The sequence below is a fragment of the Talpa europaea genome (assembly GCF_964194135.1).
Source record: "Talpa europaea genome assembly, chromosome: 6".
In the NCBI taxonomy this organism is placed as follows: Eukaryota; Metazoa; Chordata; class Mammalia; order Eulipotyphla; family Talpidae; genus Talpa; species Talpa europaea.
In genome coordinates this window covers 38,971,699-38,989,446 of record NC_140072.1, presented here as the reverse complement: position 1 = coordinate 38,989,446, position 17,748 = coordinate 38,971,699, and the positions used below count along the sequence as shown (strand labels likewise).

Below are 17,748 nucleotides of genomic sequence, written 5' to 3'. Positions count from 1 at the left end.
ATTGCAATCAACTTGTGTTTAAATGAATTGAACAAGCAATCTAATATTTACACTGAATGTAATTAGACATGTAAAATTTTAGCCCACATGAAGTATGAGATCTTCAGAGTGTCATATGTGTATGACAAATATTCTAGCATATTATGGTTTGGGGGGTTAAAAAGAAAAGACATATGGGACTCAAACACTCCTACTAAATCACACTGAGGTGACATAAATTGGAACACTGCCATTCAACTCACTGCACACCTATGTGAGAATCTAACCATAGGAGGTAGGTTCCCATGCTACAAAAAACTCAACACAAAAATGAACAAAAACAAAATTGAGCTGTAATAACTTAGGAGAATGTGTTAAACAGCTCCACTGTCCTTCTCCTCGGTCTTGAAGAGTCAATTGGGTGAGAGACAATAGTTTCTTATTAACTATTCTACACTTCAAATTTCAATGTAAAACACTCAGAAAAAGGACTATGATAAAATTTTGAAATTTACTGACTTATAATACACACTATATAAGTGTAAGATTTACAAGGCAATGGTTTCACTAAATAATCTCATCTTAAACTAATGCACATAGACTTCTCATTAAAGGACTCCCCTGCCTCATAGAACTCATGGCCACATAATCATGTCTACATTAACTCAGGTTTAATGGCACATACACAGACATCAGGGAATTCTAATCAAAGTAATCACCCCACATACTTGGAGGTGGTAGTTGCTTTTTAAACCGTTCAAACTGAAAACATGAAAACTAATTGTAGGAGAGAGTATCATATATCATCCATTAAATAGCTAATATGTTTTAAATTTTAATTATAATAAAATCTCATTAAAACACTGCTGAGAAGGAGAAGAGATAACAAGATTTGGTTACTGTGTGAAAGAAAAACAGACCTGTTATTTAACCAAAAGGATTCCATGCTATGACGTTGGGCACTTACTTTATATAATAACATCTATGCTCAGACAGATCCATTTTCACATGGGCCAACTCATCTATAACAAGCTTAATGTCCATAAGCAGACTCAAACTGGAGTCAGAATATCTGGATTTTCAATCCTGCAGTTCTTTTTTTTTTTTTTTTAAATAGAGGCATGTTTTATTTATATATTTATTTATTTGTTTGTTTTTTGTTTATACATGCACTGGGTACAGTCAGAAGTGGGGGAGGGTGAGAGAATTCACCAGAGCCAGAGCGGGGAGCAGAGCAGGCAGAAGGACCGAAGTACACTGCTGAGGGGAGCAGCGGGCGGCAGGAGAGGTCTGTGCGCCATGTGGGACCCTCCTCCGGTGGCCGGGGAGCAGCCGGGGATCGAACCGGCGCCACAGAGGCCGCGGGCAGCTTCACAACCCAGCGCTCAACCACTGCGCCACTGGGGAGGCCCCAATCCTGCAGTTCTTGAGCAGTAAACCTTATTAACTTATCCCTGCCTTCTTGTATACAAAATGAAACAAGTCATATACTCACGATGCCCAAAATTACTTCAGTTTCAAACAGATAAGATTAAGCTTAACTTTCAACTAAAAATAAAATCCATTAAGATCATTTAAGACATACAAATGCCTATATTGTTTTTCCTCTTAGAGAGAGAATTCTCTCTAATGGCATTCACGGTAAGAAAGCAGAGCCGGTGTAACTGAAAAACACCCACTTTCTAAGCAAATCAAGCCCTAGCAAAAGCCCCTTTCACACTTACTTTCCTGCTATTTGTTGATCTGATCTCCCTTCCCATGCCCTCCAAAGTCAAACTAATATCCCTAGGTATAAATTCTAGCACTAGCACAATGATAGCACAGTCTGTAACTAACAACACAAGCTCAACCCTGGAAAGATACCTTTTTTTTAAGATTTATTTATTTATACAAGAACTGGGGTACAGTCAGAGGCACGGGAGGGTGAGAGAATTCACCAGAGACAGTGTGGGGAGTAGAACAGGCAGACAGACCGAGGACACTGCTGAGGGGAGCATTGGGCAAGCAGGAGAGGTCTGCTGCGCCAGCTGGGAATCAAACCCACGCTGCAGAGGCTGCGGACAGCTTCACAGCACAGTGCTCAACCCACTGCGCCACCAGGGAGGCCCGTTACTACCTTCTTACATTGCAAACTTCAGTTTATTTTTAAGGAACACATAGCTAAAAGTCATATTCTTTGAGTCAGGGAAATGCAAATCAAAACCACAATGCATTATCACCTTACACCAGGAAGAATGGCACATATCAAGAAAACTAGCAACAACAAATGTTGGCGAGGATGTGGTGAAAAAGGAACTCGCCTATACTGCTGGTGGGAATGTAAACTGGTCTAACCACTATGGAAAGCTGTATGGAGACTCCTCAGACTACTAAAAATGGAGCTACCATATGACCCAGCTACCATATGATCCACTACTAGGGATATACCCAAAGGACACAAAAACACCAATTCAAAAGAATACCTGTACCCCTATGTTTAGAGCATCACTATTTACAACAGGTAAGACTTGAAAACAACCCAAATGTCCAAAAACAGATGACTGGATCAAGAAGATGTGGTACATATACACAATGGAATACTATTCAACAATCGAAAAAGATAAACGAATGTCATTTGCAGTAACATGGATGGAGCTACAAGGGATTATGCTCAGTGAAGTAAGTCAGAAGGAAAAAGAAAAATATCAAATGGTTTCACTTTATAGGATGAATATAGGAGAACCAAATAAGGCATTTGGGAAAAAATAGTAAAAAAAATAACAAAACAAAAATAAACAGACAACTATAAATCAGAGACATACTCAGGGGAGGGATCAACTGAGGGAGGGAAGCACAAAAGGGACTATAGTGATGATGCACGGGTGAACTGATGGTGGAAATTCTATGGGGACTACACCTGAGAAAAGAAAGCAAACACTATAAAAAAAAAGAGCCTCCCTGGTGGCGCAGCGGTTGAGCGCTGGGTTGCGAAGCTGCCCACAGCCTCTGCAGCACCAGTTCAATCCCCGGCCACCAGGTGAGGGTCCCACATGGCGCGCAGACCTCTCCAGTGGCCCGCTGCTCCCCTCAGCAGTGTGTTTCATCAGTCTGTCTGTTCTGCTACCTGCTCTGGCTCTGGTGAATTCTCTCACTCTCCCGCACTTCTGACTCTACCCAGTGCTTGCATAAATAAATAAATGAATGAATGAATGAATGAATGAATAAATAAATAAATAAATAAATCTTTAAAAACAAAACAAAAAAAATTATACAAAAAAGAAAAAAAAAAGAAAAATGATGTAAAAAATATATATATAATTTTTTTAATCATGTTCTTTGATTCTATATAATGAATGGACAGTATTAGGTCATAAGCATACAGCACAAAGAATTAATGAAATGTCACAGAGATGGACCTTCAATTTAATATCCCAATTAAAGTTAGATGCTTAATCTGTAAGATACATTTGGTTTTCTGCAACCAAGATGCACTTTTAAAAATGTGCCTTTAACCTTTTGGAATTTATTTTCTAATACTTCCCAATATTTATAGAATAAAAACAATAGAACTCCTTACATATTATGCCTCTACAATACACCAGGCATTATACTAGGTAGTTTGCATGAATTATTTCCAGCTGTCCCATAACTATAGCAGGCAGATATTAACTTTCTTTGACAAATGAGGAAACAAAGTTCAAAAGGGCTGCATGCTGTTCCCAAAGTTACGGGGATACAGATTGCTTAATTCAAATGTGAACCTAGATATATCTCCAGAGAGGAAAAGCCTTTCCACTACTGTGAATGCTGCCTCTCACTGTCTCTATGCTGCTCTAGATGGTATACAGAGGAACAGAGTAAAGCTCAATCTGCTGAGTAAATGGAAGATATAGGAAAAAAGCTTGGCAACTGACAAAAAAATAACTTCTCAGTTTATTTATCATTTCATTATACAATCTGATCATTCCTCCATAAAACAACTATAGTCTATACACAAAATCATGATTTTAATATTTGCACTATTTCATTAATCTAGCAGTCACACATATATATTAGATGACTTCAAAATAAAAATCACTTAAGTTATGGCTTATCACCAAGGTTCCAGAGATAGGATTTACCATATATCAATCCCAAAACAACAGCAGAGGAATAATATAAGAACTTAAAAAAAATCCATTAATAATATTGCAAACTGCTCTTCCTCCTTGTCACCAATCCAGTATCCAGGTTCACATTACTCTGATCATCTTTTTTCCCCTTAGCATGTATTAACTTTTAGAACAGGATATAATTTTCTCATATATTAGCATATTGTTTATTATCTGCTTCCTCCAGTAGAACATAAGCCCCAAGAGATCCAAAGAAGTGGTCTTTGTCTTGTTCATCGACATATTCAAGTACACAGAACAATGCTTAAGCCTAAATAGACGCACAAGTACATGTTAAATGAGTAACATGACTGGAGGCACTGCAGAGGTTGCAAAAATACTAAAATGCCGATTTAATAGGATACCACATCCTAGGGTAAATGTATTATCAATGTGAGGTTAAAGGGTAAAGCAGCATTGTTCAAAATGCTAATTACTTTTCACCCTTAAGAGGGAATGTTAGATAATTATTGTGTAATTATGATACAAATAAAAAGTACTCCATTCTTAAAACTTACCAATTTAATTAAACTTACCTTTCTACAATCCATTCTGGTCTAATAACTTTTTCTCCCTTTAATTCTTTAATTTTGGCATTAGGAAGATTTGTAGCAATAATGTGTGTTGTTTTGGATCTGGAATAATACACATGGTACTGGCCCCCATGCAACATCATTAGCTTCCTTAATTCCTCGGCAGAAGGATCTGAAAAAATATTAAAATGTATTAATAGTCTTACACATAAGAAAGGAGAGCCCTAACTAAATAACCCCTTCAATGGCAAATTTAAATAACAGATAACTGGTTCACTTAATTCCTGACTGCACTAACAATAAACAAAAAGTGAAAAATGGGACTAATACTACAATTCAAGTACTCAATTCAGTCAAGCCATAAATTAGAGGCCATATAATATATGCACAGACTCCAAATACAGACAGACTAGGTTCAAATCCTATTTCTAACCCTTGCAAACTGTGTGGACCTCAGGCAAGCTACTTAACTTTTGAGGGTCTCAGTTTTCTCAGATGTAAACTGGGGATAGTAATAGTGCCTCAGAAGGCAATTGTGGGATTAAAAGAGCTAAAAATTATAAAAAGCTATGAAAAGTGCTTTGCACAGAGTTAAGAACTGTGTCAGCTATTGCCAATATTATTACCATATCTTATATCCCAAAGCAGGAAAAGGGAGAAATTCCAGGGCTGAGAAGTATTTCTATCTCTGTATCCTCAATTTTTTCCTATCCAAAATCACTCCTACAAATCATTCTGTTACCCATCCTTCAGTATCTTTTTCCTCAAGAATGTCCTTGATATACTCCAAGGAATAAGAAGGAAAGTGAAAAATCAAACAAAACAAAAACACATTCAGGGAAATTCAATCCTCCAAATCTTTACAAATGATGTTACACTCCAGATAAAGTCACACTACAGAGTTTTGATATCTAATGACCATTTCATTTCCCATATTGCTATAAATAAACCTAAAGTTAGGCCGACTGGAACCATCCCAAATAGTTAATAAAACTAACATCTCTCAATCCCCATTACACACACTCATTGTACCTATTTTTAAATATATTTCAGTATAAAGAAAGACAATTACCAACAAAACTACACATCACCACTGACATTTTGGCAATCTTTTAAATGAAAGTGTCTCTGAGGCTCAGTAGCTCGTGAGGGTGACTTCAACAAACCAGAAAATAAAACATGCATCTTGGTTCTAACAAATATATTTTTTAAAGGACATGTGTCATTGAATTGCTTCCTTAAAGTTCTAATACATTTTTAAGCAAGCAAATTATTAATACATTTAATAGTTTCTAACAAGTAGTACCAATGTCAAGTAGATCAGAGAAAAACAAATCAAAGATGGAAGAGAATGAGGTAACTTTCCACAGTTACACAGCTAGTAGTATTTAATTCAGATCTAGATTTGTGTCTCCAAAAACACATTCGTAAATCAGCCTTACCATGCTATAACTCTAAATTGAAAAGTCTGGTTTTCAGTTGTTGATTAATACTGAAAAGTGGTATCTTGGGCAACTGACTCATCTCACTTACCTCAGTTTCCATCATTTACAAAATGAGGGGCTAACTTACAAAACTTATAAAACTATTGTACAGTTCCATGCACTAAAACCATTATCTCTAGCAAAAAAACTTAAGAATATTTCACAAGATTGTGAGGGAAAGCAAAGCAGGTGAGATCACACCCAATTTTACAGATAAAGGAAATAAAGCAGAAAAACACAAATGAGGAAAAAGATGCACACACACACATTACTAAGACACTAGAAGAGTAAGTTAACAACTCACACATCTTGATTAGCTAATAAACTATAATATCTTTTAGCTATCACAGGTACAAAAAATTCAACAAAGTTAAAGTAGTTTTAAAAAAAAATAAAAACTATCATTAACAGATGACATGGAAATATGCATAGAAAACCCTAAGAACTACTAGAAATAATAAATGAATGCAGTATGGCATGAGGGCACAAAATTAATATACAAAAATCAGAGGCAAATCTATACACAAATAATGAATTGGAGGAAAGATAAATTAAGAAAACAATCACATTTATAATCCTATCAAAAATACCTGGAAGTAAACCTAAAAAAATAGATGAAAAACCTATATACTGGAAACTGTAAGACATTGCTAAAATGAAATACACGACAAAGAAATATAAATATATTCTATGTTCATGGACTGGAAGAATAAACATTGTTAAAATGCTCAATTTACAGATTCAAAGCAAACCCTATCAAAATCTCAATGGCAATTTTCAAGAAGAGAAAGCAAACAATTTTAAGATATGTATGAAACCACAAAGTAATTCTGAGAAAAAGTAATTCTGAGGAAAAAAGAAGAGGATGTATCTTACTCTCCGACTTCAAAATATACTGTAAAATAATCAAAACTGTAGAGGATTGGAACAACACAGACCTTTTTTAAAAGTTACAGATTTAAGAAGGCAGTTGAATTGGCATCCAAGTGAAAATACTCTAACATTCTATGGTACAAATACAAAACCTTGTTCATTCATTCACTCACTCAATATTTACTGAGCATCTTACAATGAATTCTAGGCCCTTAGGATGCAGAAATGAACAAGACTCATGTCTATCCCATTGATACTGTAACAGGGTGGTCCCCAGGAAAGGGGGAGGTTCCCTGCCCCACCCAAGAGAGGGTGGAGCTAGCAGGGAGAGGAGAAGCTGCAGAAGAGACTGAGGAAGGAAGCAGGATGGAGCCAGAAGGAGACCTGGAGGAGGCGCATGGAGCTTAGAGACATGTGAAAAAACTGCGCTTGTCTTTTGGTCGTGGACTGGGTGACACAGATGTGGGTGAGACCCGTGGGGAGGTGACAATGACAGCTTTTATCTCGATGTTGATTTTGCTCTTTTCCTTCTGGGCTTGTCTGGTTGTTTCTGACCCTTTTCTGTGGGTCCCCACTGGAAGACGCTTTAGACTTGTGGCAGGCTATGGGGCAAATGTTGGCGAGGATGTGGAGAAAAAGGAACTCTTGTGCACTGTTGGTGTTTGGGGCCTTGTTCTGGGCCAATCCCATATGGATGGACTTTTACCCACGAGGGGACGGATAACTTTGGGTGCTTGATTTAGAAACTAGATTCTTTGCCTTTCCTGTATTGTTTCCTAATTGTATTAAAGTTCCTTCCCATTAAAGTCTCGTATGTTTTGTGTTGTTGTGCAGATGGCAGAACCCATTTAGAATAGGCAGGTTTGCGGGGTTTGGGCTGCCCTCTCCCTGTTCTATAACAATACTTCTACTTCACTGGGCAGACAACTGAAGTCAGATACCAGTTTAGGTACAAATAAATTCTATGAAGAGGAATAAAGCAGAGTAGAAGGGTAGGAATAAATCGGGGAGAAACAAGTGGAGGTATGACTATTTTACATAAGGGTGGTCAGGCAAAATCTCTTGGAGAAGGTTAACATCTGAGCAGAGATCTGAATAAAGATGACCTGGGGAAGGCAGAAAGAATAGAAAATTTAAGGACCTACAGTGTTATATCTGATTCTTGCTTGGCTAAGGGATACTACATAAGCGGATTTTCAGATTTTTTTTTTTAAAGATTTATTTTTATTTATTTATTTATATAAGCACTGGGTACAGTCAGAAGCGCGGGAGGGTGAGAGAATTCACCAAAGCCAGAGCGGGGAGCAGAGCAGGCAGAAGGACCGAAGTACACTGCTGAGGGGAGCAGCAGGTGGCAGGAGAGGTCTGCCTGCCATATGTGACCCTCCTCCGGTGGCCGGGGAGCAGCCGGGGATCGAACTGGCGCTGCAGAGCCTGCAGGCAGCTTCCCAACCCAGTGCTCAACCGCTGCGCCACTGGGGAGGCCCTGATTTTCAGATTCTTAATGGATAAATATAATTCCAGTTCACAGAAGTGAATAAAGGAGCTTTTCATCAGAGGCAAAAGCATAAACACAAGTAAGAAATGGGTAATACAAAGACAAACCAAAAATATTTGAATAACCATGTTGACCAAAACTATGAATGAAAGATAAAAATGCTGGTTAGAATGAGGACCAAATTGTCTTTACCCATTCTAATACTGAAAATGCTTTACCTATCAAGACCAAGCTAAAATGTCAATTTCTCTTCTGAGGGATTTGCTATAACTCCCAAAGGCAATTACTTCTCTTTTACGTAGTACTTTTTACTGTTCACGTCTAACTCCCAGAGATTATGCAACATAAAACCCACATTCTCCAGCAACCATCGTATCTGTTCAAAAAACGTAAAATCAGCATACAAAATATATTTGTTCAAAGATAGTAAATTAAGATGGAAGGTACAAAGATTGAAAAACTCAACAAAACAAAGATATTAATTCTCCCTAAATTGATATACAGATTTAATGTAATTCCCATCAAAATCTCAGCAAGGCATTTGTTTTGTAGACATAGAAAAGCTTATTTGAAAATTTATATTGAAAGTCTCAAGTCCTAAAATAGCTAACAATCTTCTCAAAGAAGAATGAAATGGAAAAAATAACTCTAACACCCACCACAAAGGTACAGTAATTCAAAACAGTGTAGTTACTGTTGAAGAGAGCACTACATACATCAATGGACTAGAGAACCCAGATATAGACCCACCCAAGTATACCCAACTGATTTTCAACAAAAGCACAAAATTAATCCAATGGAGGAATGTCTGTTTTTTCAATAAATAGTAGTCAAGCATTTGGATATCCATAGGTCATCAAAAAAAAAAAAAAAAAGATTAATGCAAAATGGACTGTGAATTTAAACATAAAATTATGAAACTTTCAGGAAAAAACTAGAAGAAAAGCTTTGGGACCAAAGACTAACCAAAGATTTTGATTTGAAAGCATAATGCATATGAGGAAATATGATCAAAGAAACAGACCTCATCAAAACTGAACACTTTTGCTCTGCAAAAGACCAAATAAAGAGGATACAAGACAAACTAATAGAGGGAGAAATATCTGCAAATTATTTATCTGACGAAGAACTGGTATCTGGAATATATAAAGAACTCTAAAAATTCAACAGTAAAAAAACTAAACAATACAATTAGAGAATGAACAAAAGACATGTACATACAGTTCACTAAAGAGGATTAGTAGTTACCAGGTGTTAAGGAGAGACTGAGAGCAGAAGGGAAGTAAATGTGGTGATAAAAGGGCAACATGAAAGATCCTTGTGGTGTGGAAATACTCTGTTATCTTGATTTTATACCAATGTCAAGTTCCTAGCTGATACTGCACTACAGTTTATAAAATGGCATCATAGGGAGAAAGCAGGCAAAGGGTTCATGCTATCTCTGTACTACTTCTTAAAAATGCATGTGTATCTGCAATTACTTCAGAAAAATCAAATGAAAAAATAAGATGGAGGGCAAAATATTAACTTCAGTAGGAAAAAGATTTTTTGGGGGGCAAAAAAAGGGAGGGAGAGATTAGGCAAACCAAAGCAAAATATCCAGAAGATAGAGATTCTTATCTCTAAGATCAAGTTCAATGTTAACTGGTTTGAAGGGATGGGGATTATCAAAGAGAAGTTCAGATGGCAGAACTGGGAGCCTTATTTATTTTTTAAAAAGATTTATTTTTATACAAGAGCTGGGGTACAGGCCAGAGGCGAGGGAGGGTGAGAGGATTCACCAGAGACAGAGCGGGGAGCAGAACAGGCAGATGACCCAAATACACTTCTGAGGGGAGTAGCAGGCGCAACAGGAGAGGTCTACCACACCATGTGGGAATCTCCCTGGCCGGCCTGGAATTGAACCCGAGGCTGCAGAAGCTGCAGACAGCTACACAGCACTGAGCTCAACCCACTGCGCCACCAGAGAGGCCCTGAACTGGGAGCTTTAAAGGAAACAAGAACCTTAGGAATATTAGTAAACATCTATGAGGAACATGATGATTAAAAAAATCTACGAGGGGCCTCCCCAGTGGCGCAGCGGTTGAGCGCTGAGTTGTGAAGCTGCCCGCGGCCTCTGTGGCGCCGGTTCGATCCCTGGCTGCTCCCCGGCCACCAGAGGAGGGTCCCACATGGCACGCAGACCTCTCCTGCCGCCCGCTGCTCCCCTCAGCAGTGTACTTCAGTCCTTCTGCCTGCTCTGTTCCCCGCTCTGCTCTGGTGAATTCTCTCACCATCCCGCGCTTTTTTTTTTTTTGTAATAGAGGCATGTTTTATTTATTTGTTTGTTTGTTTGTTTTGTTTATACATGCACTGGGTACAGTCAGAAGCGTGGGAGGGTGAGAGAATTCACCAGAGCCAGAGTGGGGAGCAGAGCAGGCAGAAGGACCCAAGTACACTGCTGAGGGGAGCAGCGGGCGGCAGGAGAGGTCTGCGCGCCATGTGGGACCCTCCTCTGGTGGCCGGGGAGCAGCCAGGGATCGAACCGGCGCCACAGAGGCCGCGGGCAGCTTCGCAACCCAGCGCTCAACCGCTGCGCCACCAGGGAGGCCCCCTCCCGCGCTTCTGACTGTACCCAGTGCATGTATAAACAAAACAAACAAACAAATAAATAATAAAAAATAAAAAGATGCCTCTATTAAAAAAAAAAATCTACAACGAAACAGCATTTCCTACTTCTTTTACCACATCCAACAGGTTGCTGATTCTGTTTTATCTATAAAGCTGTGAAAGCCGCTAAAACTGAAAAATCTTTTGCAAAACAGTATCTCCAGAATTTACATGTCCTTTTGAAATTCAATGTAATAAAATTTGACTTACAGATTTATAATGTAATCCTAGCAAGAGTAAAATTTACAGGAATAATAATGGGTCCAAAGAGAAAATATTTTATGGCCACACAAAATTAATGACCAAAGTAGTATTAGAATTTTCTCCTTCACTCACTGAATTTCTTATTCTTCCTTTTATGTGAATAAGGGTGCCCTTGTAAACTGAGGACGTCCAGTAACTAGCTAATATAACACAATGTTTATATCTTTTTATTAACATTTTTAATCATTCATAATACATCTCAGAAAAGTTTATGGAGCTTGAATGCTCCACGATATCTAAATAGAACAGTAGCAAGCTTTCTGCATGTGAACTTCCCAAAGCTGTACCAGCACTCATTTTGAGATAACAGAGACTAAATTCATTGTCAGTGAGGTCTGACAAAACTCACCCAGGCCAGTATGTCAGTTAATACTACTTATTTTTTTTAAAGATTTATTTTTATTTCTGCATAGAAGAAGTGGGGTGTAGGCCAGAGGTGTTGGGGTGGGGGTGAGAGGATTCACCAGAGACAGAGTGGGAAGAAGAACAGGTGGATCTACTGAAATAACCACTAAGGGGAGCAGTGGGCAAGTCAGGAGAGGTCTGCTGCACCATGTGGGTTAGGTCCCTGGTCAGGGATGGAACTTATGCTACAGTGGCTGGCGATAGATTGACAGCAAGGAGACTTTAACCTTTGTGCCACCAGGGAGTCCCAGTAATACTTAACTTTAACGCAACAAATATTTCCTGAGTGGCTATGCACCGTTACTGTGGAGGCACCTAGGATACAGTAATAGTAAATTAACAACTATAATAAAATGTAATGAATGCTAAGATGAGGATATACAAAAAGAGTCACGTCCCTACAGGAGGATAAGATTTCAGTTATACCAACAGGAAGACAATCAGAAAATCAAGGGGAAGTAGCATGTAAACAGAGACCATAAATATAAAGCGTTATCAGTTAGGTGAGAAATGGAAAAGGAAAATTATAACACACTGACACAAGTATTTGGTCATTAACTTTAAAAAATACACTAAAATGATCTTAAGAGGGAGAAGAATCCACAAGAAAATGAAGGAAAAACTTTAGCAGGAAAATCTGATAGCTAATAGATAAGTGGTAACTAACTGAAAATTGGAGAAAGTTGGCTATGGAATCCCAGAAGAGATACTGAGCATCTCCATAATTTGCTATTAGATGGGTCATAGAAAAGGAAGCTTATATCTGAAATCCTGTGCAACAGGCAAATTACAAATCCAGATTGCCTCTCCTACTCATAAAGAAGACTATTCTACTCCTGCTTAATACTTGACTCAGTGACAACAGAGCAGAAGGGGGAAGAGAGATACATGGAATGAAAAATAAAGGATAGGCCAATTAAATCAAATTATACTTCCTAAACTCTTGAGAATTCTGGTCTTTTCCTTCCCTCTGTGTATTCAAAACCCTGACAGCTAGGTTTATTCCCTTCTCTAGGTAAGATTCTGGGAAATCTGACACACATACCAGCAGGCCAAAAGGATCCTGAGCTTACAGCTGGAGATTCACCAATGAACTGGTGTTACCAAATTCCTCTGTGTCAAAGTTCAGAGTTTATAAATTCCATACATGTGATGGGCACGCCAATCAGCTATTTAAGCAAGATAACTACTCTTTCATTTTAAACCTCATTTGTGTTTTAAAACTGTACTTAGGAAAAAATTAAAATAAAAGCCAACTGTAGGTAGAGGCAGAATGGAAAGCAAAAGTACCAGGAGTATCTAAGTAGATTTATGTTTAGCAATTCTATACATAATTAAAAATAGAAATCAAAACTCTCAAAATTCTAATACAAAAGCACATGTTAAAATGGGGTACCTAAAAAGTTAAAAGTACTCAACCTGTATATCCATTAACATAGATGGCAACGCCACTAAAAATCGTAGATGAAGCTCCATCCTTCTGCATAGTAGCATCTGATTGAAACTGTTCCTCCAATTTCCGGACCTTGGCAGCCATATACCCACCCTACAATTAAAGAAAAAGTAAACTAATCAAAAAAGTTATATTTCTTCCACTCATTCTAAAGAAACTTATTAAAAATAAGTTGATCTACCTAGAGACTAAGGTATAATGATGATATAAGGTAAAATGATAAGCATAAACTATATGGAAGGCAGTAAAATCTCAAGGGAGATTTTTCCCTCTGTAAATTTATTTTATAATAATTTTGTCACAGTCTTGTAAGTTACTTTAAAAGAAGGCAAAGTTAAGTCAACAATTAAGTTTAATTCCACAAAATACTGTTCTCATCTACAAAATCAAGCCAGTGTAACACCAAAGTTAAAGCCAATTAAAATTTGACAAGTGGTCAATAAATATACTTTAGGCTGAGTTCCATTATTTTCCATTGCTAGCAAGCTTAAAATAACTTCAAACAAAATCAAGCAGTTCAAAAAACCAATACGGTCCTCGATATATGTAGCTAATAAAAAAAGGACCTAAATTCTGAATTTAATCAATGTAGCTGACAGTAGTACTAATTGGATATTATCAACCTTTAAAAAAGTAAAACATTTTTTGCCAGAGAGCTTTGCAAATCTTTGAATCCAAACGTTTCCTGAAATAATCAAATAATCAATCTAAATTATTAGGTTTTTAAATTACAGCTATAGGTGTCTAGAAGTGGTACATATTTCTTCCAAAATCAAAATGTCTTCACCGGTTTTGATTATTCAAATATTATATGGACACTGATCAAAGTGGCTTTTTCCACAGGAAATATAAACAAAATAAAAATTAACTCTGATCCCATTTATTTTTAACATGTTGAGAACTTATTATCATCAAAGATTATTTCTATGTGTGAAAGCATAGAGGTTTTACAAAACAGGATCCCACATGATATTTCTTTATCATCTACCTTTTTAGGCAAGGCCATTTTACCAAGCTAAGAAATAAAACTAAGTAATACATGCAGTGTTCAACTATTTTGGGACAATTTATTTGACCAATCATCTGTTACTGGGTTTCTGTGTTCTCCAGTTTTTCAGTATTATTAGCAATGCTGCAATAAAATTTATAGAATAATTTTGTGCACTAGAATATTTCCTTAGAATAAAATTTCTGAGGGTAAGGCTTAGGGGTTCAATTGAAACTTCCAATACACTGTGAAATCTCACAGTTGGTATTTAAAGTGACTGACAATTTAAAACATGCCTTAAGCAATATTATAAACTACAAGAAGAATGAGAAATACCTAGACAGTTCAATATAATTATTTTTATTCTTTTAAAACACACCCATTTTTCCCAGCCATCATTTTCAGCTCGCTTCCTCCATCCACCTCGTCTCATGGTGGAGCTTCTGTATTAGGAAAAAAAGAAACATGTCAATTTTATAATATAATGTACTACTATGGATATTTTATTTCAATATCAAAGATGAGAAAATAAAATATTCAAATGTTCAAGTGATGAAAGTTAAAAACATACTGAGAAAACCTTTCCCCAAAGTTTATCATCTCCTGTTTAAAAAATGAAATTTGTTCCTATAAATCCCTCCTAAAGGCATTAAACTTTAGTTATAATTTAAACCTAACAAGAAAAAATTTTATGCAGTCTTGAGCACTGATACTAACATGCACTTCGTAAATAAATCACAATATCTAACATGGTTGAACTTATGTGTTAACATTTACTACCACTAACACAACCTAAGAAAATATCTTGATTCATGAATTGCCCTACTACTCTTAAATTCTATCATACACTGGATATTGAAGAATGCTCTCATAATGTAATTCATCTATTATGCAAAAAGCAAAAAAGAAATCATTAAAAAAATACAAGTAGGGGACATGATGCAGAAAGTATCATTGATAATAGTAAATTTGGCATTCTTCTTATGGCAACACTTGACCAATTATATTATAAAGCCACCAAAATGACCAAATGATGGTTTGTTTCAAATATTAACTGGTTTAGAGGCTAGAAAATGTACACTGACTCATAAGTTAGAACAAGCACTAAATGCAACTCCTTATAGAGTAATAGTCTTTTAACTCAAAAGGCAACATTTTGGGATATGACTGCACAGCCCTGTACAAAATTAACATGATTTCAATTTGGGTCTTTTTCTCCTACTAACTATACAGGTTAATGTCAAATGGCCATAATATATCACCAGAAGCATTACACATTATCCAAGTTTTGATAGAAGGATCTTTGATATAATTGAATAATATCTTAAAATATGATAATTAATCCACACACATCAGCAGATATTTTCTTTCAAATATTTCTACTTTTGGCATAATGTGGGATTTATAGCTTCTCCTTGTTGATATTTACATTATGTATTTTTACTATTTAGTCTTAAAAGGTACTTAAACAATATACACAGATATTCTGAAGGAGTTAAATCCAATAGAGACACAAGGGGTTTGTGTAGAGAACAGAGATCAGGAGGCAAAGTGATTAACCCTAATTAGGTGCTATGGAGAAGAGTTTTTTTTTTTTTTAAGTTTGACAAAGATAGGCACATAACTACCCAAAATGTTCATCATGAGACCCAGAAATGCCATATTTGCTGTTAAATATTTCCTATATTTTTAAAAAAACTCACTTTATCCTGTCTCTCACAGGTGTCTAAGAAATATATTAGCACACAGTTCTTGACCTTCATATAAACTTTGCATTCACACATCTGCTTACAACGAAAGAATTTAGGAATTCTGGTTATTTATACACTAAGAATGAATACTCAAAAATTAAATGCAACTATCAATCTGCTAAATGAAAGTGGAATAATAAATTTTAAGACTTTGTTTACCAAGTCATTTATTTAACAGCTTTATTTAAGGTATATGGGTACCTAATGCAAAAGGTCAATATGAGAATTCTTATCAATGGCTTAATGAGGTTATTAGACAAATATAAGAAAGTTGTAATAAAAAACAAAACAAAAAAACAGTTATTAAAGGCTCTTCCCCAACTTCAAAGTAGTAAAGTTATCCCAGACAAATGATGAAAGCTTTGAAAAGTAATAGGAGTTGTAAGGGAGGCTAAATTATAAGACTGCTCTCAGACCTCAGAGTACACAAAAAGAAAAAAAAAAAACCACTTATCTTTTTCTCTCTGAGGCTTGTATTTAAAGCTGTGTAAAGCAACAATCTTGACCTGAGCCCCTGGGCCAGATAGAAACTAAAAGCAATTAAAAAAAAAAAAAATTTGGCTTCCCAAAGGTGGAGCACCTTAAAAAAACTGAATCCTGGCCCTGGATTCCTGTTAAAGCCTTTTCTAATTGGTTTGGCTAGATCAATGGACTCATTCAGTCCTACAGCTGTTAGTAGAATATGCCTACTTCTTTTGATCTTTGGCCATTGTTTCTTATATTATTTAGTCTCATTTGTATCCAAAAGGTTGTAGAATTTAAAGAAGTCTAGGAGAATGGCTTAGAGGATAGTGATCTTTGCTCACTTACATGAGTTACATAGTTACTCATACTTCTTGTGGTGGGGTCTTGTTTGTTTAAACTCTTGGTGTCAAATGTTCAACAAATGCACATAAATGATGCTATTACAGGGCTTTCAACCTGTCTCTCTCTCTTTTTTTTTTTAATAGAGGCATGTTTTATTTATTTATTTGTTTGTTTTGTTTATACAAGCACTGGGTACAGTCAGAAGCGCGGGAGGGTGAGAGAATTCACCAGAGCCAGAGCGGGGAGCAGAGCAGGCAGAAGGACCCAAGTACACTGCTGAGGGGAGCAGCGGGCGGCAGAAGAGGTCTGCGCGCCATGTGGGACCCTCCTCTGGTGGCTGGGGAGCAGCCGGGGATTGAACCGGCACGGCAGAGGCCATGGGCAGCTTCGCAACCCAGCGCTCAACCACTGTGCCACCGGGGAGGCCCTCAACCTGTCTCAAACCAAGAGCCCTAAGTCTCTCTCTCTCAGAATGAGACAGCTGTAGGCAGCGACTACAGTCATGTTCAGCAGGAAGTAGCAACAGAAGATTGAGACCACTGTCCCTTTACCCTATTAAGTATAATAATAAAAAGGATGAAAGATCTCTCAGGGCAAATGAAGCAGAAGGGGTTTCAGGACAGAGGGAAAGGACTCCAGACAGAACTTTGCGGTTCCCATTGTTTTCATCAGGCTCAACGTGAAAGGGACTAAAATTTCCGAGGGGGAAATGAGGTAAGCTACAGTCCCGCTACCACTCAAAATCCAGTAACGAGGAAAATGTCTATGCACATTTCAGAAAAAGATAACCCAAACCCTATTTGTTTAACCTCCAGTGTCTTGTCATTGGGGATAAAAAGGGATCTCACACTCCCCCCCCCCAAAAGAAATGTAGTCACAGTTCTATACTCTGATATCCAGCAACATTTGACAACCTTGCTTCAAATGTTACAGA

General features: G+C 37.1%; 1 protein-coding gene across 2 annotated transcripts in view; it reads right to left on the bottom strand.

The window, feature by feature from the left end:
* Positions 1-14,710, bottom strand: part of REV1 (REV1 DNA directed polymerase) — a gene marked incomplete at both ends in the record, with an annotated part of 57,217 nt that extends 42,507 nt beyond the window's left edge. Inside the window, 3 exons of one of the 2 annotated variants that reach the window (XM_084235442.1) lie at positions 4,646-4,814; positions 13,235-13,361; positions 14,636-14,710. In XM_084235442.1, the coding sequence (XP_084091568.1) occupies positions 4,646-4,814; positions 13,235-13,361; positions 14,636-14,689 (350 nt within the window). The remainder of the gene's footprint in view (positions 1-4,645; positions 4,815-13,234; positions 13,362-14,635) is intronic. The other variant, XM_084235441.1, reaches the window with a different exon arrangement.
* Between the last annotated feature and the right edge of the window lie 3,038 nt (positions 14,711-17,748).